This window comes from Sus scrofa, chromosome 11 (genome assembly GCF_054392235.1).
Source record: "Sus scrofa isolate SSC_HxYL_T2T_F1_AM1 chromosome 11, Sscrofa_HxYL_maternal_Yorkshire_Landrace_v2.0, whole genome shotgun sequence".
Classification (NCBI taxonomy): Eukaryota; Metazoa; Chordata; class Mammalia; order Artiodactyla; family Suidae; genus Sus; species Sus scrofa.
Window position 1 is genome coordinate 24,343,901 of NC_139393.1, and position 25,980 is coordinate 24,369,880.

A 25,980-nucleotide genomic window follows, 5' to 3' on the forward strand; every position below is an offset into this window, starting at 1 on the left:
ATATAAATCCTTCACCTCCTTGAACAGGTTTATTCCTAAGTACTTTATTTTGGGGTGCAATTTTAAAAGGCATCAGTTTTGTTTTATTGTTTTACATTCCCTTTCTGGTATTTGATTGTTAGCATAAAGAAATGCAACAGATTGTTGTATGTTAATCTTGTATTCTGCTACCTTGTTGAATTTATCAATTCTAGTAGTTTTTGTGTGGAGTCTCTAGGGTTTCCTATATATAGTATCATGTCATCTGAGCATAATGACAGTTTAACCTCTTCTCTTCTTATTGGGATACCATTTGTTTCTCTTTCTGGTCTGACTGCTCTGGCTAGGCCTTCCAAAGCTACGTCAAATAGAAGTGCTGAACAAAGGCATCCTTGCCTTGTTCCAGGTTTGAGCAGGAAGGCTTTCAGCTTTTCACCATGGACTACTATGCTGGCTATAGGTTTGTCATAATTAGCTTTTATTTATTGAGACATGTTCCCTCTATACCCACATAGGTAAGAGTTTTATTTTTTTTATCATCAATGGATGTTAAATTTTATCAAATGCTTTCTCTGCATCTGTTGAAATGATCATGTGGGTTTTATCTTTTCTTTTGCTGATAGGGTGTATCACACTGATTGATTTGCATTTGTTGAACCATCCTTGTAACCCTGTAATGAATGCAGCTTGGTTTGGGTGTATTTTTTTTTTTTTTATGTTGTTGGATTCAGTTTGCTAATTTTTAGTTATTGTGGTTAGTTGTTTTTTTTTTAACCGAAGTATATTTGACTTACAATGTTGTGTTAGTTTCAGGTAGAGAGCAAAGTGATTCAGTTATACATACATGGTTTTTTTTTTTTTTTTTTTTTTCAGATTCTTTCCCCTTAGAGGTTATTACAAAATACTGAAACTTGGAGTTCCTGTCATGGCTCAGTGGTTAACGAATCCGACTAGGAACTATGAGGTTGCAGGTTCGATCCCTGGCCTTGCTCAGTGGGTTAAGGATCTGTCTGGTTGCCGTGAACTGTGGTGTACGTCGAAGACACAGCTTGGATCCCATGTTGCTGTGGCTCTGGCGTAGGCCAGTGGCTACAGCTCTGATTAGACCCCTAGCCTGGGAACCTCCATATGCCATGAGGGTGGCCCTAGAAAAGACAAAAAAAAAAAAAAATACTGAAACTAGTTCCCTGTGCTATACAATAGGTACCTGTTGATTATCCATCATATATAGTAGTCTGAATATGATATTCCAACCTCCTAATTTATACTTCCCCCACCCCCACCCCTGCCTTTAACTCCTTGGTATGTTTGTTCTCTGGGTCTGTGAGTCTGTTTCTGTTTTGTATATACATTCATCTATATCTTTTTTTTTTTTTTTTTTTTAGATTCCACATATAAGCAATATCTAATGATATTTGTCTTTCTTTCTCTGGCTAACATCACTTAGTATGATAATCTCTGGATCCATCCATGTTACTACAAATGATATTGCTCCATTTTTCTTATGGCTGAGTAATATTCTGTTGTATAAATATACCTAACTCTTGTGATGCTATAATGAACCCAACTTGATTGTAATTAATCTTCTTTATCCATTCATCTGTAGGTAAACATTTAGGTTGTTTCTATGTCTTGGCTGTTGTAAAGACTTCTGCTGTGAATATTACAGTGCATGTATCTTTCAAATTATGAAAGTCTCTGGATATATGTCCAGGAGTTATTGGTGATTGCAGGATCATATGGTAGCTCTATTTTCAGTTTTGTTTTTTTTTTTTAAGGAACCGCCATAGTGTTCTCTATAGTAGCTGCACCAATTCCCACCAACAGACTAGTAGGGTTCCTTTTTCTCCACACCCTTTCTCGCATTTACAACTTGTAGACTTTTTTGGTGATGGCCATTCTGATTGACCATTGTGAGGTGATAGCTCATTGTAGTTTTGATTTTCATTTCTCTAATAATTAATGATCCTGAGCATCCTTTCATGTGCCTGTTGCCCATCTGTATGTCTTCTTCAAACAAATATCTATTTAGATCTTCTGCCAGCTTTTTGGGTTGTTTGGGTTTGTTGATATTGAGCTGGATGAGCTATTTGCCTGTGTTTCGAGATTAATCCCTTGTTGATCACATCATTAGCAAACATTTTCTCCCACTCTGTGGGCTGACTTTTCATCCTGTTGGTGGTTTCCTTTGCTGTACAAAAGCTTTTAAGTTTAATTAGGTCCCATTTTTATCTCTATTGCTCTAAGAGACAGATCCAAAAAGATACTGCTGCAGTTTCTGTTATAGAGTGTCCTGCCTATGTTTTCTTCTGGTTTTATAGTATCTGGTCTTACATTTAGGCCTCTAATCCATTTTATTTTTGTATGGGGTGTTAGAGAATGTTCTAATTTCATTATTTGACATGTAGCTATCCAGTTTTCCCAGCACCACTTATTAAAGAGACAGTCTTTTCTCCATTGTACATCCTTGCGTCCTTTGTCATAGATTAATTGACCATAGGTGCATATTTCCAGGCTTTCTATCTTATTCCATTGATCTATATTTGTTTTTGCACCAGTACCATACTGTTTTGATTATTGTAGCTTTGTAATATAATCTGAAGCCAGGGAGCCTGACTCCTCAGGCTCCATTTTGCTTTCTCAAGATTGATCTGGCTATTTAGGGTCTTTTGTGTTTCCACACAAATCTTAAATTTTTTTCATTCTATTTTGTGAAAAACTCCATTGCTGATGGGATAGGGACTGCCCTGAATCTACAGATTGCCTTTGATAGTATAGTCATTTTGACAGTATTGATTCTTCCAATCCAAGAACAGTTTCTATTTGTGTCCTCTTCAATTCTTTCATCAAAATCTTATAGTTTCATAGTACTCCTTAGCTAGGTTTATTCCTGGGTATTTTATCCTTTTTGATGCAATGGTAAGTGGTATTGTTTCCTTAATTTCTCTTTCTGATCTTTGATTGTTCATGTATGGAAATGCAACGTATTTCTATATATTAATTTTGTATCCTACAACTTTCAAAATTCAATGATGTAGTTTTCTGGTAGCAGCTTTAGGGTTTTTCTATGTATACTATCATGTCATCTGCCAACAGTGACAATTTGACTTCTCCTTTCCCACCTTGGATTCTTTTTTCTTCTCTGATTGTGTGTCTAGGAATTTCAAAACTATGTTGAATAAAAATGGCAAGAGTGGGTATCCTTGTCTTGTTCCTAATCTTAGAGGAAATGCTTTCAGCTGTTCACCATTGAGTATGTTGTTAAGCATGGCTATCTCCTAGATGGCCTTTATTATGTCGATGTATGTTATCTGTATGCACACTTTCTGGAGTTTTTATTATAAACAGATGTTGAATCTTACCAAAAGCTTTTTCTATATCTATTGAGATGATAATATGGTTTTTATTCTTTAGTTTGCTAATATGGTATATCGCATTAGTTGATTTGCAGATATTGAAAAAAATCTTTGCATCCCTGGCATGAATTCCACTTGATCATGCTGTATGATCCTTTTAACATATTGTTAGGTTTGATTTACTAGTATTTTGTTGAGGCTCTTTTGCATCTATGTTAAACAGTGATAGTGGCCTGTCATTTTCTTTTCTTTTTTTTTTTTTTTTCCCAGCATCTTTGGTTTTGGTATCAGGGTGATAGTGGCCTTATAGAATAACTGTTCCTTCCTCTGATTTGGGGGGAATAGTTTCCGAAGGATGGGTGTTAACTCTTCTCTAAATGTTTGGTAGAATTTACCTGTGAAGCCATCTGGCCCTGGACTTTTGTTGTTTGGAGTTTTTTTAATCAGATTAAATTTCGGTACTTGTTACCAGTCTGTTCATATTTTCTATTTCTACCTGGTTCAGTTTTGGGAGGCTATACCTTTCTAAAAATTTGTCCATTTCTTCTAGATTGTCCATTTGAATGGCATATAGTTGCTTGTGATAGTCTCTTATGGGCCTTTGCATTTTTATGCTGTTGCTTATAACTTCTTTTTCATCTCAAATTTTATGGATATGAGACGTCTCCCTTTTTTTCTTGAGTCTAACTAAAGGTTTTATCAATTTTGTTTATCTTTTCAAATAATCATCTTTCAGTTTCATTGATCTTTTCTGACATTTTCTTAGTCTCTTTCATTTGTTTCTGCTCTGACCTTTCTGATTTGTTTCCTTCTGCAAAACGTAGAGGATTTTGTTTGTCGTTTTTTTTTTCCGTCTTTTTGCCTTTTCTAGGGCCGCTCCCGCAGCATATGGAGATTCCCAGGCTAGGGGTCGAATCGGAGCTGTAGCCACCAGCCTACGCCAGAGCCACAGCAATACCAGATCCGAGCCGCGACTGCAACCCGCACCACAGCTCACGACAACGCCGGATCCTCAATCCACTGAGCAAGGCCAGGGATTGAACCCACAACTTCACGGTTCCTAGTCAGATTCACTAACCACTGCACCACGACGGGAACTCCTGTTTGTTCTCTTTTCTCTAGTTGCTTTAAGTGTAAGGTAAGGTTGTTTACTTGGGAGTCTTGATTCCTGAGGTAACCTTGTATTGCTAAAAAATTCTCTCTTAGCATGGCTTTTGTTGTGTTCCATAGGTTTGGATCATCATGTTTTCATTTTCATTCATCTCTAGGTATTATTTGATTTCCTTTGATTTCTTCCATTATCCACTTATTGTTTAGTAGCATGCTGTTTAGGTTCCATGTGTTTGTCTTTTTTGCATTTTTTTACTAGTAGTAGATGTCTAATCTCATAGCACTGTGGTCAGAAGAAATGCTTGGTGTTATTTCAGTTTTCTTAACTTTATCAAGGCTTGCTTCATGTCCCAGCATGTGATCTATCCTGGAGAATTTTCCATGTGCACATTAATGTGTATTCTGCCAATTTTGGATAGAACATTCTATAAATATCAATTAAGTTCATCTCATCTAATGTGTCACTTAAGACCTGTTTTCTTATTGATTTTTTTGTCTGGATAATCAGTCCACTGATGTGAATGGGGTGTTAAAGCCCCCCACTATTACTGTGTTACTATCAATTTCCTGTTTTATGTCTGTTAACATTTGTGTTACTTATATAATGAGCTGCTCCTAGGTTTGATGCATATATATTTACAACTGTTACATGTTCTTCTTGGATTGATCATTATGTAGTATCCTTCTTTGTCACTTTTAACAGTCTTTAAAGTCTATTTTGTCTGATATAAGCATTCCTACTCTAGCTTTCTTTTGATTTCCATTTGCATGGAATACCTTTTTCTGTCCCCTTACTTTCAGTCTGTATGTGTCTCTGGATAGGAAATGAGTCTCCTGTAGACAGCATATATATGGGTCTTGTTTTTGTATCCATTCAGACAAGAGCATTTAATCCAATTACATTTAGTCATTATCGATATATATGTTATTGCTGTTTTGGTTCATTGTTTTGGATTTGTTTTTGTAGGTCTTTTTCCTTGCTTTCCTCTTTGTTCTCTTATGGTTTGATGACCATCTTTAGTTTTATGTTTGGATTCCTGTGTGTGTGTGTCTTATGGATTTTTGGTTTACAGCTACCATGAGGTTTCAGTATGGCAGTTAATATACACAAATGATTGGGGATTTTTTTGTTTCATTTTTGGCCACTCCTCAGCATATGGAATTCCCAGGCCAGGGATCAGGTCCACGCCATAGTTGTGACCTAAGCCACAGGTGCGGGCCAGGGATCAAACTCACATCCCATTGCTCCTAAGACACCACCAATCCCATTGTGCCACACTGGGAACTGCACACACATGGTTGGTTGTTTTAAGTTGCTGATCTCTTAATTTCAAATGCTTTTCCAATATCCTGCATTTGTACTCTCCTACTTCCATTACTACTGGTTTTGATACCATATTTGTGTGTGGATCATTTCCTACCTTTACTATATGTTTGCCTTTACTGGTGAGCTTTCCCATTTATAATTTTATTGTTTCTAGCTGTGGCCTTTTGATTTATGCAAAGAGAAATTCCTTTAGTATTTCTTATAAAACCTGTTTGGTGGTGCTGAAACTCTTAGTATTCACTTGTTTATAAAGCTTTTGATTTCTCCATCAAATTGGAATGAGAGCCTTGCTGGATAGAGTATTCTTGGTTGTAGGCTTTTCTGTTTCATCACTTAAATATATCCTGCCCCTCCCTTCTGGCCTGTAGAGTTTCTCCTGAAAAGTGATAATGTTATAGGGAACTCCCTTGTATATTATTTATTGTTTTTAATATTTTCTCTTTATTTTTGAAACTTTGATTACTGTGTGTCTTGGTGTGTTCCTCCTTGGATCAATCCCATATGGGACTCCTTGCACTTCATGGACCTGGGTGACTGTTTCCCTTCCCACATTAATGAAGTTTTCAGCTATCATCTCTTCAAATATCTTCTCAGGCCCTTTCTCACTCTCTTTCTTCTGGGACACCTATAATTTGAATGTTGGTATGTTTCATATTGTTCCAGAGGTCTCTTAAATTGTTCTCATTACTTTTCATTCTTTTTTCTTTATTCTCTTCCATGGCAGGGATTTCCACTACTCTGTCCTCCAGCTCTCCAGTCCCTATTTCTGCCTCATTTATTCTGCTCTTATTCTTTCTTGTGTTTTTCATTTCAGTTTTTTTTTTCAACTCCTTTTGACTCTTCTTTATATTTTCTAACTCTGTTTAAAAACTTCTAACTTCTCGCTCTGTGCATCCATTCTTTTCCCTCCATTCATTTCCCAAGTTCTTGGAACATCGTTACAATCATTACTCTGATCTCTTTCTTGGGTAGATTGCCTATCTCCATGTCACTTAGCTATTCTTGTGGTGTTTTATCTTGTTCCTTTGTCTGTGATGTCTTTGAGATGTCCTCCACCATCTCATTTTGTCTAAATTTCTATTTGTATTTTTATGTATATGGAAGATGAGTTCTGTTTCTCAGCCTTGGAGAAGTGGTCCTCTGTAGAGGATGTCCTAATGTCCCATAGGTACACTCCTCTCTCATCACCCACGGGCCAGTGACCTGCTGTTCCTAGGGCAGGGTAGGTTCTGATTTGAATTTGTGGACTCGGTACCACTGGCTTCTGGATCATCTCTCTCTCGTTTCTGGTGTCTGCCCCCTGATGGATGAGGCTCATCTAGCGGCTGTGCAGGCTTCCTGGTTGGAAGAACCGGTGCTGGGCCACTGATGGGAGGAACTGGGTCTTGACCCTCTAGTGGGCAAGGATGTGTCAAGGGGCATGTCAGAAGGTGGCTGTGGGCTCAGGACGTCTTTAAGAAGCCTATCTGATGATGGTGAGGTCTGTGTTCCAGCCCTGTTGGCTGTTTGGCCTTAGGTGTCCCAGTATTAGAGCCTACAGGCTGCTAGGTTGGGCCAGGTCTTGGTGCCAAAATGGTGGCCTCCAGGAGAGCTCACACTGATGAATAGCCCCTGGTAACTCTGCCACCAGGGCCCTTGTCACCACAGTGAGCCACATCTGTCCCCTGCCTCCCCAGGACACCCTATAAAACCAGCAAGTAGGTTTGTCCCAGACTTCCATAGAGTCATTGCTTTTTCCCTGGATGCCAGTGCATGAGAAACCTCCAGGAGAAGAGACTGATTTCTTCAGTCCTGTGGAGCTCCTGCAGTCAAGCTCCACTGGCCTTCAAAGGCATATGCTTTGGAGTTCCCACCATGTCACAATGGGATTGGTGGCATCTCTGGAGCACTGAGACACAAGTTTGGTCTCCAGTCCAAGCACAGTAGGTTAAGAATGCAGTATTGTGGTTAAAGACCGACAGGTTGCAACTGTGGTTCAGATCTGATCCCTGACTTGGGAACTCCATATGCTGTGGGGCGGCCAGGGGAAAAAAAAAAAAAAAGCAAATGCTTTGGAGGCCCCTCCTTCAGTTGCCAGACCGCCAGGCTAGGGAGCCTGACATGGGACTCAGAACTCTTACTTCTGTGGGAGAACTTCTGTGATAGAGTTATTCTCCAGTTCGTGGGTTTCCCACCACTCCCCCCACCCCAGGTGCCCCGTGATTATATCATGAATTTGCCCTTCCTACCAGCTTATTGAGCTGCATCTTTATGTCTCTGGATGCAGAATATCTATCTTTTTTATTGGATTCCAGTCTTTTTTAATCAATGGTCGTTCAGTTGGTTGTGATTTGGGGATGTTTGTGGGAGGAGATGAGCCTAAGGTCCTTCTACTTTGCCATCTTCATGATGTGCACAGTCTTAATTACTCATTGATTGTGTACAAACCAGTTCCATATCAACAGGCTCATCAGCACCCTTGCACAATGGTAATAAGTCTAACCGTGCACCATAACAAAACCTCCTTCAGCACCAACTGGATAACTACTGGGAATCTGGGTGATACAGGATGCTTCAGCAACATCCACAGGAGTCCTTTTCCAGCTTCTAGAAGCTGTCCATGTTCCTTGGTTCATGGCTTCCTACCTCCATCTTCAAAGCCAGCCACAGCAAGATGAGTCTTTCTCACCTTGCCATCCATCTAGTCTTCTGACCTGGTTTACTAGTTTTCTGTTGAGAACTTTTACATCTATAGTCATCAAAAATAGTGGTCTATAAGCATCTTTTTTTGATACTGTCTTTGTCTGGTTTTGCTATCAAGGTGATGGTGGGCTTCACAGAATGACTTTGGGAGTGCTCCCTCTTCAGTCTTTTGGAAGAGTTTGAGAACGATCAGTGTAAGTTCTCCCTCAGTGAAGCCATCTGGTTCTGGACTTTTGTTTGATGGGAGTTTTTAAATTACAGATTCCATTCTCTTCCAGTGATCACTCTGTTCAAATTATTTACTTCTTGATTCAGTTTTGGTGGGCTGTATCGTTTCTAGGAACTTCTGCATTTCTTCTAGGTTGTCTAATTTGTTGGCATACAATTGTTCAGAGTATTAGGGTATTTTGTATTTCTGTGGTATCCGTTATTTGGTTCCTCTTAACTGTTAAGTGGAAAGTGATAATAAAAAGTGTTAATAAAATAACAAATGATAATAAAATTTTATACAGTGATTATATCATGAAAGATAATAAGGCCTAACTGTGTGCCCAAATCTGTGCTAAGCTAGTAAGTCTTCAGACATCCTTACTAAATGTTATTATCCCCCACTTGCTGAGATTAGAGAGACTATTTTGGTAGAGTCATTTAGCTCATTAACATTAGCAGATACGAAATTTAAACAGTAATGTCAGACGCCAATTCCAGGATCTCAGTCACTTTGCTATATGAGATCCACATATATATGCATAAATTAGGATGAAAACACAAGAAAACAAGAGCAATGGCTGTGGTGGAGTAGATTTGTTCAAGATAAAATGAATTATTGGTATAAAATGCATGTAATAACAGTTGGGAAAAGGAAAAGCTTGCATTTAAAAAACCCACCTGGATTTTATGAATGGACATTGAGACTCTTATTACTGTGGGTGTTGGGATTCATTTCTATTCCTAAAGGTTTATTGTTTTCTGGTCCCTGTGAAAGTTCAAGGAAGAGAAAGGAGTTAGGGTGGCAAGAAATCCACCCACATGCCCTCTGGCCCTCACTGATTTGGATAAAAGTGCTGCCTTTTGTATCAGAGGAAAGGCAGCTTTCCAGAAGTGGTGCTAATCTGTTCTGAGCTGCCTTGAACTCCTTATCCATCTCCTTTTAGATCAAGGGAGGGCTATTCAGATATGGTGCTGCCAGGAAGGCAGTCATCCATACGAAGGATGAACCTGGAACTTTCCACCCACTTGTCTCATGTCCGGCTCCCACCTGCTGCTCAGGGGATGAGGAGGCGAATCCCGTTGAGCCCTTTAACTCGTGCTTCTTGTATCAGGACATTACTTAACACCAAGCAGAAAGCTACATGTCTGGCTCACGGAGAAAGCCCATCCTTCCTCGACCCCCTGCCTCCTGTAAGATGAGTTCCTTTTCCAAAAGAAACTTTTCTTCCTCTCTAACAGATATCTGCAAATGAAATCGAAATGCTTCTGATGAGGCTGCCACGCATGTTTAAACAGGAATTCACAGGTGTGGGAGCAACGCTGGAAAAAAGGTGGAAGTTGTGTGCTTTTGAAGGAATTAAAACTACCTAAGTGTGAACCACAACAGAATCTCTGGAAATGAAACTGCCTGAACCCAGCCAGGGCTGTGCAGTGTGAGCCCAGGAGGTTTGGGGCTGGTCCAGCGCGGGACCTTTGTGGAGCCATCAGAGCCTGACTTTGGTTACATCTGTGGCATTCTCTTGTGAGTGGAAACATAATTGTGTACCAGTTCCCGAAAACAAACAAAGCTTCATACTGTGACAGATCTGTTTGCTATGAAAACCAAACAATGATTCCACAGTCGTAATGATGGCAAAAACCGTAAAATATGCTACATTTGAGACTAGCTCACCAAGAAAAATATTCAAAGTTGATGGTGTGGCAATGGTTGTTGCTAGGTTACAGAGTTGTATATGTAATGTATAGCTGAAATCATTCAATGACATTTTCCTGAAAGTCTTTGTTTTAGTAAAAAAAAACCAAAAAAAAAAAAAAAAAGGAAAGAAAGAAAAAGTAATTTTACAGTGAGGAAAAGATCATACCAAAAGAAAACTTGAATATGTGTCTGAACAGTTATTGTATTTTGTAAATTAAGTTATATGCTGTTCTAGGGACTTTTGCCTTATTGAAGGGGCAGAAAATGTGATTAGACTCCTTGAGAATGCTTTATCAAGAATATTATTTTTCTAATGTAACAATTCCCCATCATAAGTTCTTTTAACATGGACTGCATAACAATTTTCATAAAATGTAAATAAAGGAAAAACTTAGTGCTACTGTCTTGTACTTGGTATGTAATATTCAAGTTTATGCATCAAAATAAACATTCAGTAAATACTCCTGTTACAAATTTTATAGCAAAGATATTAATTTTTTTCAATAAATATGACTTCTACCACATTGGTTTTTGCAAATTCTTCTTTGATATATTTAAATTCTTCCTTAAGAAATACTTTTCACATGATTCAATCCCATCTCGTTGCCCATCATTTTTAAATGCATGAGTGACAATAAGAAGCAAAACATCATTCCAAACAGGAATATATAAAAGTCACAGAGAAAGTACTAAGAATACATATCTGAAAATACCCAAGATATGACATCAACTGCAATCAACATAAATTTTGTCTTTGTGTCCTCATGTATAGGTACAAAGTAGCCAATGAGTGAATACTGTTAATTCCTAGATTTATTTGTATGTTTTCTGGAAAACATACATTAGAAAAGGAAGTAAAGAATTTCACTCTTGGACCAGTAATTTAGAGAAACTCTGGGCTTCCTCTCTTTAATTACAAGTACAATAGAGCTCTAAATTGTATCTCCTTCCTGCTTTCTTATATTAGAATCACAAAAAAGACAAGTATTCAAGATATTGATTAATTTTAAATGAAACATTGTTTAGGAAGACAGCTGAACAGTGAATGTTCTTTGAAATGCTGAAAAGACATTCATAATTTCCTATTGGACATTATTGTCCTCAGGCTCTTTTTATTGAGCCCTGATAAATTAAGGTTCTTATTCATGCCTCCCATAAATATCTACACATATGCTATGTTCAGGCCCAGTGTGAACACCATGAATATGGAGCTGAATGAGAAGACCCCCCTTTTTTTGTGTGTGTCTTTTTAGGGCTGCACCCTCAGCATGTGGAGGTTCCCAGGCTAGGGGTCTAATCAGAGCTCTAGCTGCTGGCCTACGCCAAAACCACAACCACAACCACAGCCACGCCAGACCTGAGCCACATCTGTGACCTAGACCACAGCTCACAGCAATGCCAGATCCTTAACCCACTGAGCAAGGCCAGGGATCGAACCTGCATTCTCACGGACGCTAGTCAGATTCACTTCCGCTGAGCCATGACAGGAACTCCTGGACCCCTTCCCTTAATGATCTCAAAGTTCAAAGGGGAAGAGACATTTTCCCAAAAGTTTCTCTGTGACTTAGCCAAGTGATAGGGAAGATCTGACCATAGAGCAATGGGATTCAAACTAAATATCCATGTCACATTAAATGTTGAAATACCAAGGGCCTTTCCATGACCATCTGTCAGTGTGCCTACCACCATCACCCTGACACACTCATCTCGAGGGCAGGAGACGCAAAGGATACAACAGTCGTACCACAAAGTGACCCACCTTGTACAACAGAACTCGATGAAACATTGTAGGTCAACTAGAACAATAAAAATAAAAAGGATACAGCAGTCAGCAAGGAGACTTGTAAACATAAAACCTAAGAGCTTCATCCAAAAACTAACTAGGAAGAAAGAATTCTGTAAAGCGGCAGTTAGGACGGCATAAAGTCTGGTAGGGACACAACGGGGAGGGTACCAAGATCTAAACTATTTGCAAACTGAAAGCCTGGTAGATGTTTTTCAAGTGTCCATTCACACCTTCAAGCATTGCCGCATGTGGTCACTTGAGCAGAAGGATATCCTGCACAGAGTAAACCTAACTTAGAGCCCTGATTAGGACAAGGAGTTGGCATGACCTTATATTATTAGAGGAAAGATACCACTTTGTAACTTCGATTATACGAGTAACTTACTTTTTGCAGGAAAAGAAAACCTTCTAAATGATCCCCCAGACATTCTGATTCAGATGGGACAAGTCGCCTGGGGAAGGAACTAACACTGCTACCTTTGAGGGCCATCCGAGTGCATATATCGCTCACCCCATCCTCTTTAATCCACAGGATAACCCTATACACCAAGTATATTCTTGTCCTCATTTGTCGCACAAGCAGAATGAGTCTCAGAAGTTCTAACAATGTGGTCAAACTTGCAGTTGGAAAATTCCGAATATGGCATTTGAAGCCAGGACCCACTGACTCCAAAGCATGTTCTTCTTTTCACTATGTCCTGCTTCTAGTTCAATCCACCCCACTCCTCCCCTGAGCCCAATGCCCATCCAGGGGCTTTGGGCCACCGCTTCTCTCCTTTACTCCACCATCCCCTGTACACGTGTACAGGTGGGAAGATGCTGGCCTTTCTCTCCTAAGTCTACCCAGTAACAGATGACTGCTCTTGGGTGCTGAGACAAAGGCGAGCACTGGGAGTTGGGAGAGCCTTGTAACCTGGCCCCAACGGGCCTTTCTGGCTTGCTTTTTCCACAGCTCCCTTGAATAGGACTGATCTTTTTTGCCTTTCTGCTTTTGCTCATCTCTTTCTATCCAAAGGAAAAGACGCTACTGACATCTAGGCATCCCAATTCTGTGCAGCCTTAAGAGGAAAACATAAAGACCCTCCTCATCCATGAAGCTTGTCTCCATCCGCCAGAAGGCCTTTCTCCTGCCTCTGCACGGCCATCCCACACTACTTCTTAAGGCATTTACCACCAGCTGTCTTTGCCTCATCTCGCTATTAGATCACAAGCTCTTTGAGGGATCCAAGCATGTCTCATTTACTATGAATTATTTCTCCGGAGTTCCCGTTGTGGCGTAGCAGTTAACGAATCCGACTAGGAACCATGAGGTTGCAGGTTCGATCCCTGCCCTTGCTCAGTGGGTTAAGGATCCAGCGTTGCCATGAGCTGTGGTGTAGCTTGCAGACGCGGCTCGGATCCGGTGTTGCTGTGGCTCTGGCGTAGGCCGGTGGCTACAGCTTCAATTGGACCCCTAGCCTGGGAACCTCCATATGCCGCAGGAGCGGCCCAAGAAATGGCAAAAAGACAAAAATAAATAAATAAATAAAAATAAAAAATGAATTATTTCTCCAAGTGCTTTCACTTCCAAATATTTAGAAAGCAGGGCAGAGGATGAGCCGAGATGTTTTCATGCCTCCAGGGACCAGCTTGCTCATACACAGAAGGAAAAAATTACAAAATACTTGAAAAGGCTGCAACTATTTCACATCCACGGGTCCAAGACTGAAAATGTGTGCAATCAATGTGCTGCACGCACTTGAAATACAAAAAGCGATCCAATTCCTCCTCCAAGTTCCAACTCAGATCAATCATCAACTCTTCTACGGAGCCCCGAGCCCCTCAGGAGCCTCCTCTCCTGTGTTCCCACTCCTATGTCAGTATGAGTCTACTGCAGCCCTACTACTGCATTTCCATCATTCATGAATGTGGCTGTCTCTCCCACGTCCCGCAGGTGGGAGACCTCCCTTACTTGTCGCTTGAGTCCCTCAGACTCACACGACATACCATGACATTCAAGTACGTATCAGCGGAATGAACTCAATCCAGCCAGTGAAAGAAAAGCCCACACAGAAATGTTCTGAGTTTGTTGAATCAGGATACACTGAGGTAGGAGATCCAGGAGCAGAAGCTAGAACTTCCTGCCCCTCCGTTGTAAGATCTTCCCATTTTCTATTTTTAAATCTTGTTATCGTGGTCAAATATGCATCATGTAGTATTTATCATGTTAACTATTTCTAATTGTATCATTCACTGACATTAAACACACTCCCAGTGTTAGATAACCACTATATTTACAGTTTATACATTTTTTTATAAATTTACAGTTTCTTCCCTATATTTATAATTTTTTCATCATCCCCAAGAAAAATTTTAATGTACTCATGAAACAATAACTCCTTATCCCCCCTCCTTCTAGCCCCTGATAACCTCTCTTCTGCTTTATGTCTCTCTGAATTTGCCTTTTCTAGGTCTCCTCATGGATGTGCAACCATACAGTATTTGTCCTTCTGTGTCTCACTTATTTCACTTAGCTAAATGTCTTCAAGGTTTATCCATGATGTAGCATGTATCAGAATTTTATTCCTTTTTGAGGGTGAATAATATCCATTGTATGAGGACTCATCTTGCTGGCTTCAGCATCTTTTATCTACTGCAGCAAGGAAAAGCCAGTTGTCTATGTATGAAAGTACTTAAATACTTTTAGTGAATACCACATCAAAAACAACATTTAAAAGTGTAGAGAAGTTGGCTTCCATCTGGATAAACCTCTTGTTTTCATTGAGGGTAATAAAAATGAAATGAAAAAGTAGAGAATGTTGGTAGTAACTGTATAGAAAATGAGACTGTTTAAACAAATATCCATGCAACAAATACGATATATGGCACGTTTTTTCTTGGTAAAGGGTTCTAAAAATAGGTGCTGTGCTTATTTGCTGCCCTCAATAGAAGATGTTTTATCCTGAAAATGCAAGAACTATTTTACCATAATACTCATTGTCCTCATAAACCAAGAAACTAAGGAGATGTTAGACTCCTACAGTCATATAGTTCGACTCACGTTATATCGAAATACATATCACATGTATATTCAGTCTGTCACTTAGCAGTCAGATGCTGGTCCCAGATTCGTGATACAGTAACATTAATACCTACCTCATAGGATCTCTGTGATGATTAAATAAGAAAGCAATGCATAAAGCACCCAAAACAGAGCCAGGCAGATCTGATGGCACTGGTTTCTTCATAAACAGTACTTCAGATGCCATCATCGCAAGCAAAGGAGGCAAATCCCTTCCCTGCTAATAACCCATTCCTGTCCTTAGGGATAAGGAGCCAACAATGGGAGTTCCCATCGTGGCACAGTGGTTAATGAATCCGACTAGGAACCATGAGGTTGCGGGTTCGATTCCTGCCCTTGCTCAGTGGGTTAAGGATCCAGCGTTGCCGTGAGCTGTGGTGTAGGTTGCAGATGCGGCTTGGATCCCGCATTGCTGTGGCTCTGGCGTAGGCCAGGGGCTACAGCTCCGATTTGCCCCCTAGCCTGGGAACCTCCATATGCCGCGGGAGTGGCCCAAAGAAATAGCAAAAAGACAAAAAAAAATTTAAAAAAATAAGGAGCCAACAATGTGTTCCTCCATATAAGAACAGGGTACAAGACAAGTACAAGCATCCTCTCCACAAACAGTCCAATAAATATGGTCAGATGTACGACCAACACAAGCAAAATAATTGTAACTCTCTAGCCTGCAAAGACTTTCACAACTCATAGGCAAAATGCAGTCACAGTGACCCTTGGCAAGGATAAAATCTCGAGCCGGAATTCTTTGTTGCAACCTCCCTTTTTACTTATTTGGTATATTTCCAATAAACAGGAATCAGGGTCATAAACATTCAACTGTGAAGAAACTCTATGGCTCTGGGCAACTGCCACTTTGAATGATGGTCAACTAGGTATATAGTATGCAAGGATTAAATAGAGTATTAATTATGTTTTTTATAACCCAGCAGAAACATTGTCAGGAAAAATTATAGTTGTAGCTGGAACATGCACTAGTAGTATTTTAAAGAACATACATATCTATTATCGTTGCTGAGAGTATTATCCAAGTAAAGGACTCCAGTAAGTCTAGTAATTACAGACTGGTTGTGTTAATAAAATCAGCTGTTTTGGCCCAAAATGTTAACTCTGTTTGCCTGCTCTCAGAACTGTACAGATACCCAAACAATAAAGCGCAGACTTTCCACTGCACATTTCGTCTCTTATATAATGTACGTTTATCGTACAGGGCTATGGAATGGAATGTTCTTAACTTCATGGGAAAAACAGGCTCATAAAAATAAATTGCAAACATTTACAGGAGAAAATGGTACTTTTCTATACAAAGCAAAGAACGTGGTTAATGTACAAGAGAAAGTTCACTGCATGTAATGAAATGCATTTTTTGTCTAGCAAATTTATTTATTGTGTGTTGAAAATTATAATATCGTCTCCTGCACAAAGAAATTTCTATATAAAGCTCATTTGCTATTGCAGGGAGTGAAACTCTTTTTCTTGTTTACGAAAGTAGTCTATCTTAATATCAACCCACAACACTGTCAAGTTCACTTAAGAAGAGCTATGTGTAGATAAGAATGGGACTGAATCAGAAACCGGAATATTCCATTTCATCTGCTTTTCTTTTTTTTTTTTTTTTTCCTGAGCAAGTGCTCTGTAAGCCACTACATCTGGTAGCAATCTCTTTCTGGAAAGCATTCTTCCTTTCAGAAGAAAAAGCTAAAAATTGGTCAATTTGAGGCTCTCATCAATCAATAAATCTTTTGCCTTTGAATATGTTTATGCATAAGTGAGGGTTTGTTTCCCTAGCACTTTTTGAGATAGAATGTGAAATATGGGCTGGCAAGTCAAACACTGTCTTGAGGTGGAGATAATGTATGAAAACCATTGTGGGTCGTTTATTAAATAGACATTGATTGTTACATCAAACCAACATAGCATGCATCATTTTTATGACTCACAATCACAGTAAATCCAGTCTCAAATAGGAAGTGCTATGAATTCTTCGTGAGGATAATTGTCGCTTCCTGCGGCTGGGCAGCAACTGGGAGGGGTTCTGCACCTCATTATCTGTTCCTTGAGCAGATTAAGGTGACTCTGGTTCCAAGTATGCCAGAGAAAAGGCTTCGTGGTACTGGGCCTGGTATGCAATCAAACTGTGGGTGGCACAGGACAGACAATGAAACTTAGACTATGCCGACCTACAGCCAAGTATTTTCCATCGCTGCTGATTAACGAAGCTTCCAGCCTTTGGTCATGGAAGGGACAGATTGCCCGGCCATAGAGACAGTACAGTGAGAGCATTTTTCCAGAATCGTTCCAAGTGGGAGATCATAGGCAACTGACTTAATCTCGGAAATGGAGATCGCAGAAACAACCTATTTCACAAGGTCTCACTGTAATTGCACCCATTATCTGGGTCTTACTAAGTCACCGACGTTTAGAGAACTCTTCTAGCAAACGTTTTCAATGCTGTGGCCTCACAGTCCACTGCCAGTTGGAAAGCATTTCCTGTCAGAAGTCATCACTAATATATCAAGTGGATTCAGCTTCCTGATTCCCCCCCTGGAATGACAAATGCTTTCATACAACATAACAGGAAACCTCCCACAGCCCCAAGAGCCTGGTGGACTGTGTGGAACCAGAATGGGGACTTCTGGAGAATTCCAGATTCCCATGGCTGCCCCGGGAGGTTTTAGGAACTCAAGAAATTGATGAATAGCCAGGAAAGTGCCTATCTCAAACCAGACCTCTTAGAAGACAGTCTTGGCAAAGACAAACCTGATGCGGTTTTTTTTTTTTTTTTTTTTTTTCTAACACAAAATATTTCAAAGGAAAAAGAACAAGAGCCCAATCTTGGGCCTGAGAAAGAACTAGTATCTTACCCCTGGTCCTCTGTCTCCAAGAAGGATGGGACATTTTGGTGGGGGCACTGAACAGATAAAATCTATCTTGTGCTTTCATGTTTCATATTACTTTATGGAAAGGCAACATGGCTATACCTCTTATTTCTCCAGCATTCAGGTTTAAGGAAGGACATGGGGAAAGAAGAGGGGAGGAAATGCTCGTTACTACCACCTGAAATTTCTCAAACCTGGAAGTGTAAGTGGAATGCGGGGCCCTCAACCCCTGCTTTATTCTTATAACCCTTTGTACTCCTGTTTCCTTCTTTTCCAACAGGGCTTTGCCCAGGAAGTCCTCATCTCACCATTTCATTGATTTATCAGGTCAAGTATTTTTTTTAATAAACTGGGAAGGAACACCCACCACTATGCCTATATCCAGGCACAAATGCACAGACATGCACACACTCACACACTAATAAAATTCATGCATACACACACAACACGCACATGTAATACACAATGGAAATGCACACAATGTAGCCACATTTAACACACATACAATTCCACTGACACTAAATGTTCCAGGGAGGCACTGGAGCAAGGTGCTAACTCAGGGAATCTTATATTTACAACAACCAATTCCTACAGCAGATGGCGGTTATTAATAGCCCTGTTTAATGGTCATCTGTATCTACCTAACTCTGTAATGTCTTCCCTCCAATTCTGGACTCGGTCATTTTGCCCTGCTTTGGCCAAAGAGATGTTAGAAGGCTGACAAGCACCTGCAAGTTTCTGCTCACCAGGGCCTCTTGCGTGCCTGGGTTTATACACTATTGCACCCTGACATGCCTGGGAGGACACAACAGGCGTGCCCATGGGAGGATAAATAATAAAAGTAATTGAGGAAAGTGGCCTGAGTCAAGGCCACCCTGGATCAGCTGATAGCCCCTTGATCTCTCAAGAGAACATGCCAGAGACAGGAAGTACAACTCAGCCTCAATGGTTGATCAGCAGGCTTGTGGGCTAAATAAATGGTTCATTTAAGCCACTGAATTTCAGGATGACTTATTTTGCAGCACTTTTTTTTTTTTGTCTTTTTAGGGCTGCACCCAGGGCATATGGAAGTTCCAGGCTACAGGTCGAACAGGAGCTACAGCTGCTGGCCTACACCACAACCAACCACAGCAACACGGGATCTCAGCTGCATCTGCGACCTACATCACAGCTCACGGCAATGCCAGATCCTTAACCCATTGAGCAGGGCCAGGGATCAAACCCATGTCCTCATGGATACTAGTCAGGTTCATTACTGCTGAGCCACAATGGGAACTCCTTATGCAGCATTATCTGTGGCAAGAGAAAACTGACAAAGAAATTGTGATTTATAGTTAAACTGTCGGGAGTTCCCGTCGTGGCGCAGTGGTTAACAAATCTGACTAGCAACCATGAGGTTGCGGGTTTGGTCCCTGGCCTTCCTCAGTGGGTTAACGATCCGGCGTTGCCGTGAGCTGTGGTGTAGGTTGCAGGCGCGGCTCAGACCCCGTGTTGCTGTGGCTCTGGCGTAGGCCAGTGGCTACAGCTCCGATTTGAGCCCTAGCCTGGGAACCTCCATATGCCACGGGAGCAGCCCAAGAAATGGCAAAAAGACAAAAAAATAAATAAATAAATAAAAATAAAAAATATAATTAAAGTGTCGTTACAACAAAAAAAGTTAAAAAAATACATATGGCATTGGCTTTGAGACCAAGCAGTGGGGCAGAGGCTGGAAAAATGATGAGAAAACTGCTATAGAAGGAGGGAAAAGTAGCGACATTGGTTACAAAGCAGCCAAAAAAAAAAAAAAAATACATGGTAATTCAGAAGACAGAAAATGTATTTATGGACCTTTGGAATCTGAGTAATAACTTTTCTAGGGAGAACATAGAAACTGCTAGTGGCTCTCACTACTGCATACTGATAAGGTTCCTACAAGAAAAGAGAAGGGTTCAAGAAGTAACTGACCAACGTGTAAACAAGTTTAGAAGGACTACACAAGGACCAGAACTTCTTGGCTGGGAAACCAAATTGTTTTTTGTCTCTAGTCTCTTCAGTCAGCAAAAGATTCTCAAAGTAAAACAAAGCCTGGGGCAAGGATCCCATCAAGCCTTTATTAAGACCTTTTATTATGACTTTGGAAAGAAAGAAAGCAGAAGCTTGCAGAACCTCTAAGCTAGAGAGAAGCACTGCTAGGAGTCTTAAGAGCACTGCCCCACAGCAAACTGAAAGGCCCAAATAACAGTCATCAAGTCTAGAGAGAGATCTAGCTCTAAAATAATTCTAAGTATTGCTTTTTGTTCATCCAATGTATAAGAAATGCACAAAAATATTGAGGGCACTGTATTGGCAAGAGTTTTACCAATTTATACTAAAAGACACTGAGACTGAAAAGTAAAAACAAACAAAGAACTCTACGTTCCCCCATTTCCAAAACCAGAAAGCAGGCTGAGAAAATTGTTCAAAGCAGACAGAGGTAGCCAAGGACAATGGACAAGTAAAGGCATCCCAGATGGTAGAGCACAGAGCCATAGCAACCAATGGTCTGTAGAGTCACTTGCAGGAAGCAGAACTGAAGCCCAATCAAGGCACATTCCCCTCCTCTGGAATGGGAGCCCTGCACATGACTAGATTTCAGAACTGCTATGAACTAGTGCCTCATGTCATTTTCATCTTTTGAATGCGATTGTCTGCTCTGATTATCCTGTCCTTTCTAGTGTATGAGGTTTTGGGTAAAATAGCTTATCTTTCATTCATAGGCCTTCACCACAAAGGATTCACATCCAGGAGCCATATCCAAACATGTTATATACATCTTGAGACCCTGGGCCTTGAGTGTGATGCTGTGATTAAATGAGACCACTAGGGATCTTAGGGGAGGGGGGTATTTTGCATGTGTGAATAAAATGAATAGTTGAGACCAGAGTGTAGACACAGCCACTTCTGCATTCCAATTTCTGGATCGGTTCTCTATTGCCATACATAATGCTGCAGAGCAGACAATCCAAAACTGAACTGGCTTAAAACAATTAGCTCACAGGTCTGCAGGTTTGTGATTTAAATTAGGAATTTTTCCTGATCTTGGTTGAGCTCACTTGCATGATTTTTACTTTTTTTTTTTTTTTTTTTGGCTTTTTAGGGCTGCACCCACCCGAGGCATATGGAAGTTCCCAGGCTAGGGGTCGAATCGGAACTACAGGCTACAGCTGCCAGCCTACACCTCACAGCAATGCCAGATCCCCAACCCACTGAGCGAGGCCAGGGACCAAAGCCGAACCCTCATGGATACTAGCTGTATTCATTTCCGACACAGCACAAAGGAAACTCCCTCACCTGGCTGTTTTCTAAGTCAGCTGGCTAGGATCATGTTTCCGGTGATAGCTGGTTGGTGATTGGCTTGAGGCAATCGTGTCTCAATGACCTTAGCTGTGACAAATCTCTTTTCCTCCCTAAGTCTCTCTCCTCCTTCCCGAAGACTAGCCCTAGCATACACTCAGGATGATGAAAAAGGAACAGGAGTATGATTAAGACCGAGACCATGAAGAGCAGCAAGAGGGCAAGCTCCAATGCACAAGGACATATCAAGTTTCTGTTTTCAACATACTTGCTAACAACAGATTGCCCAAAAGAAGGGACGTGGCTGAGGCCCCCAAGGGGATGGGACCATCGTTGCAATCAAGCCACTGTAATTGCAAAACTGTCTTCCACAGAAACTAGTGTTCCACAAGATGTTATGAGATGTTCCAATAAAAAAGGTTCTAGGGTTTTACAAATTTGTACAGTGACATTTATTATATCCTTTTGGTGAGTCACACATTGTCTCATTGTGTGACTAACTGGGCAAAGCCCTACTGGAAAAGAAGCCCTCATTTCATTGTCTCATTGACTTAGGTCAAGTATAGTTTGTTTGTCTTTTTTCCTTTTCTTTTTAGGGCCACACCCGCAGCGTATGGAAGTTCCCAGGCTAGGGGTCGAATTGGAGGTACAGCTGCTGCCCTGCACCATAGCCACAGCAACTCAGGATCCAAGCCACATCTGCAACCTACATCACAGTCGGATCCCTAACCCACCGAGCAAGGCCAGGGATTGAACCTGCATCCTCATGGACACTAGTCAGATTCATTGCCGCTCCGCCACAACCGGAACTCCAAGTGTAGTAGTATTTTTTTAATAAACTGAGAAGGAACACTCACCACTATGCACATATCCTGGCACGAACGCATATGCGCACAGACATGCATACATTCACACACTAATAAAACCTGCGACTGCATTAGAATCAAGAGCTTTAGGAATCCTAAAAGCTCCCCTTCCCTTAGGGCGGGGAGGGCCTCAAGAGCACTATTCACGTCTTGATTGGCTACTTTGTTGTGAGTCTGTCCTGTGTACAGAGTAATAAACTGTTCATGGTAATTATCTTCTCTTCTCTCAGATGAGAAAACAAGAGTCAGAAAAATTAACCAAAATCCCTCTCTTGGGCATCTACCCAGAGAAAACCATGACTTGAAAAGACACATGTACTCCAATGTTCACTGCAGCACTATATACAACAGCCAAGACATGGAAACAACTTAAATGTCCATCGACAGATGAGTGGATAAAGAAGATGTGGTACATATACACAATGGAATACTACTCAGCCATTAAAAGGAAAGAAATAACAGCATTTGCAGCAACATGGATGGACCTAGAAATTATCATGCTAAGCGAAGTAAGTCAGACAACGAGACACCAACATCAAATACTATCACTGACACGTGGAATCTGAAAAAAAGGACACAATGAACTTCTTTGTAGAACAGATACTGACTCACAGACTTTGAAAAACTTACGGTTTCCAAATGAGACAGCTTGGGGGCGATAGGGGGTTGTACCCAGGGTTTGGGATGGAAATGCTATACAATTTGGTTGTGATGATTGTTGTACACCTATAAATGTAATACAATTCATTAAGTAATTAAAAAAAAAAAGTTAACTAAACCACTTGGGAAGAAAGCAGCAAAGCTGGGTTGCATGCCCAGATCTGCCTGACCAAACACCAACCATCTTTTCCTCTTCCTGCCTGTCGGTGGTAGAATATCAGGCACCATGACAAATGGCTTATCAGCACAGGGTAACGGCCCAGTAATTGAGAAAACGGTTTGCGTCCTGGCTTTGCCACTAAGTTATCTTGAACACATCACAACCTCTTAAGCAGAGCAAACTGGAAACACCATTCTTTAGGTTCCCTTGCAACTCGAAGAATCTAGAAACCATGTTGATGAATGGCTCTTTGGGACACAAGAATCCTCAGATGCTTCTCCATCTGCCACCATAAAAAGGACCTAAAACTTACTGCTTTGTCATGAATCGGGTCCTGAATATAAGAAGTTCATTTTTTAATGTGCTTATTTCAATCGCTTAAAATATTCAAAATATCTTTCCAGCCTGCAATTCATCCCTTGCCCTTCCTAATTTTCCAGGGAAATCGCAATGATATACTATGGGGAGAGCATATTAATATTCTCAGGAAACACAGTACCTGTACTGCGGACTCTAATTTTAGAACATTCCGCACGGAGGATGGTTTTCTTCTTCCTGTCCTAATTTTTTTTTTTTTTTTTTTGGGTTGTCAGCTTGTTGGACTACATTAAACTAGGTGGTGACTTCCTTTTGTGAAACATGTCTTTCCTGAGGGCCTGCCCTTTGTCAGGAATGGCAGGAGGCCCGGAAAAGGGGAGAATCCCTAGCCCCCTCTGGCCCTGCCCTCTAACCGGGGAGATAAAACCTGGAAGCAATGGGAGACCACACGGAGAGCCCCGCATGAATGGCAGAAAGAAGGTCACTTTGTCGGGAAAGCCACTTTACTCTCCCGAAATCCACGCTGGCTTTATCTCCCCATCACGGTGAGGCCGTGAGGCGAACTGGTCTCAAATCATTTCCAAGTCTTTGATCTAAAATCCGGTTTTGATGTGGCAGCTCCCACAGCACCAAGCGAGACATTAGACGACATCCTCTGACTTGGAGGAAACATCCGTACACTGAGCCTCCTGTTCTACAGGCAGCAAGAGGACTCCTGTGGTTTCACTGCCACCAGTCCGACAGGCTCCCCTGCCCTTAGGACAGGCAGGGCCTCAAGAGCAGGGTGTCTTCACCTCCACACTCTTCGTGTTTTGATTGGCTGCTTCGTTGTGAGGCTGTCCTGATGCTGCACATGCGCAGAAGCTCCAGGGCAACACCCACCACCTCAGATTTGCTGAGAGAGCTCCCCTGCTGTTGCACGGCTGGCAAGGTCACACAGCACAGGAGCGAATCACGTGGCACAGAGCAGTAGGGGCAGGTTGATACCAGATGCCTCTGGGAGAGGCTGGTCAGCAGCCCTTGCAAAGATGCCTGGATCAGGTTAGTGAGGTTCCAGGAGGGAGCAGCAGCAGCAACAGGAGAGGCTCCAGTGGCTGCACAATCTTAAGTGCAGGCTCACCGGCCATTATTCCTGGACCACAGGACACTGACATCAGCTGGCTATTCAAAGGCAACAGTGGCATGAGCTGCCAGCCCAAGCTTCTCCCAGGTGCTCTTCAGATTTACAGTGTAGAAGATGCCATCACTTTTCCTTTTGTAGATGGACTGTCCACTGGGAAGTCAAGGTGGATGCCACCCACGTGGGTTCCTGCTGTGAAGAATCTGAGGCCATCCTCCTCCTTCATGTGCAGGACGTCAAGGGCTCCGGACAAGGTGAAAGTTTCCCTTTAAGCTATGATGTGATCGCAAACAACGCCAGATGGACCCCTCTCTGGGTGGTATGGAAATACTTTTTAGTCTTTTTTTTTTTTTTTTTTTTTTGCCATTTCTAAGGGGACTGCTCCCACGGCATATGGAGGTGCCCAGGCTAGGGGTCGAATCGGAGCTGTAGCCGCCAGCCTACACCACAGCCACAGCAACGCCACATCCAAGCTGCGTCTGCAACCTACACCACAGCTCCCGGCACCGCTGGATCCTTAACCCACTGAGCAAGGCCAGGGATCGAATCCACAACCTCCTGGTTCCTAGTCGGATTCATTAACCACTGAGCCATAATGGGAACTCCTGGAAATACTTTTTATTCTTATTTACAGAGATGTCTATAATGTAACCAAGATCACAGAGCTAGTAAGAAGCAGGACTGGACAAGCTCCAGAATGCTTTAATTACTTGCTAGGCCCTTGGAGATAAAGGAATGACAGTTTGGTACTAACCACATACATTAGTAAGAATTCTCCAGATAAACCAGAACGAACAGCTGGGAGATAGATATAGATACAGATATATATACATAGAGAAAGAGAGAGGGATAGACAGATAAATTCACTTTTAGGTGTGGTTGATGCAGTTGTGGAGGCTGGCAAATCCAAAATTTGAAGGGCTGGTCAACGGTCTAGAAATTCAGGTTGACACTGCAGTCTTGGGTCTGAAAACTGCCAAGACAGGCCAACTCAGGTAAAATTTCTATGTTGCAGTCTGGAGGCAAACTGCTGCTTCTCTGAAAAACCTGTCTTTGCCCTTAAGGCCTTCAACAGATTGGATGAGGCCCACCTATATTATCTGCTTTACTCAGTCTGCTGCTTTAAATGTTCCTCACACCTACACAACACCTTCAAGGCAACATCTTGACTAGTGTTTGACCAAACAATTGGGCGCCATGTCTATTCAAGTTGACACTTAACAGTTAACCATCACCCCAAGGCACAAGAGGAGGGCGGAAGTGTTATTCTCTGACCTGACTGTTCAAAGGCAGCATGGCCCTTTCGATTCCAGCAGAAAGGAGTCACTGCACTCAGTGGATGAAAGACCAAAACCCAACTGGTGGGAAAGCCACAAAGAGGAGTAACCCAGAGACGGGAGGCAATGGGTCAAGGTCAAGTACTTTCCTCAAAGAAAGGTGGAGGGGAGCAAAGCTAGT

At 41.5% G+C, this 25,980-nt stretch overlaps 1 protein-coding gene and 1 long non-coding RNA gene across 35 annotated transcripts in view; one reads left to right on the forward strand and one right to left on the reverse strand.

The window, feature by feature from the left end:
* The window catches only part of ENOX1 (ecto-NOX disulfide-thiol exchanger 1), a 658,487-nt gene extending 647,603 nt beyond the window's left edge, over nt 1-10,884 (forward strand). For 26 of the 32 annotated variants that reach the window (XM_084981818.1, XM_084981828.1, XM_084981815.1 and 23 more), the window contains one exon: nt 9,904-10,884. In XM_084981818.1, the coding sequence (XP_084837944.1) occupies nt 9,904-10,035 (132 nt within the window). In that variant the 3' untranslated portion in view covers nt 10,036-10,884. The remainder of the gene's footprint in view (nt 1-9,903) is intronic. The other 6 variants (XR_014819514.1, XR_014819513.1, XR_014819515.1 and 3 more) reach the window with 1 other exon arrangement.
* The window catches only part of LOC146398591 (uncharacterized), a 35,819-nt gene continuing 16,460 nt past the window's right edge, over nt 6,622-25,980 (reverse strand). For 2 of the 3 annotated variants that reach the window (XR_014819552.1, XR_014819551.1), the window contains exons 2-3: nt 9,343-9,430; nt 6,622-8,899 (exon numbers count right to left, since the gene is read on the reverse strand). This is a non-coding gene — a long non-coding RNA (uncharacterized LOC146398591). Of the gene's footprint in view, nt 8,900-9,342; nt 9,431-17,144; nt 17,635-25,980 lie in introns of those variants that run through there. The other variant, XR_014819553.1, reaches the window with a different exon arrangement.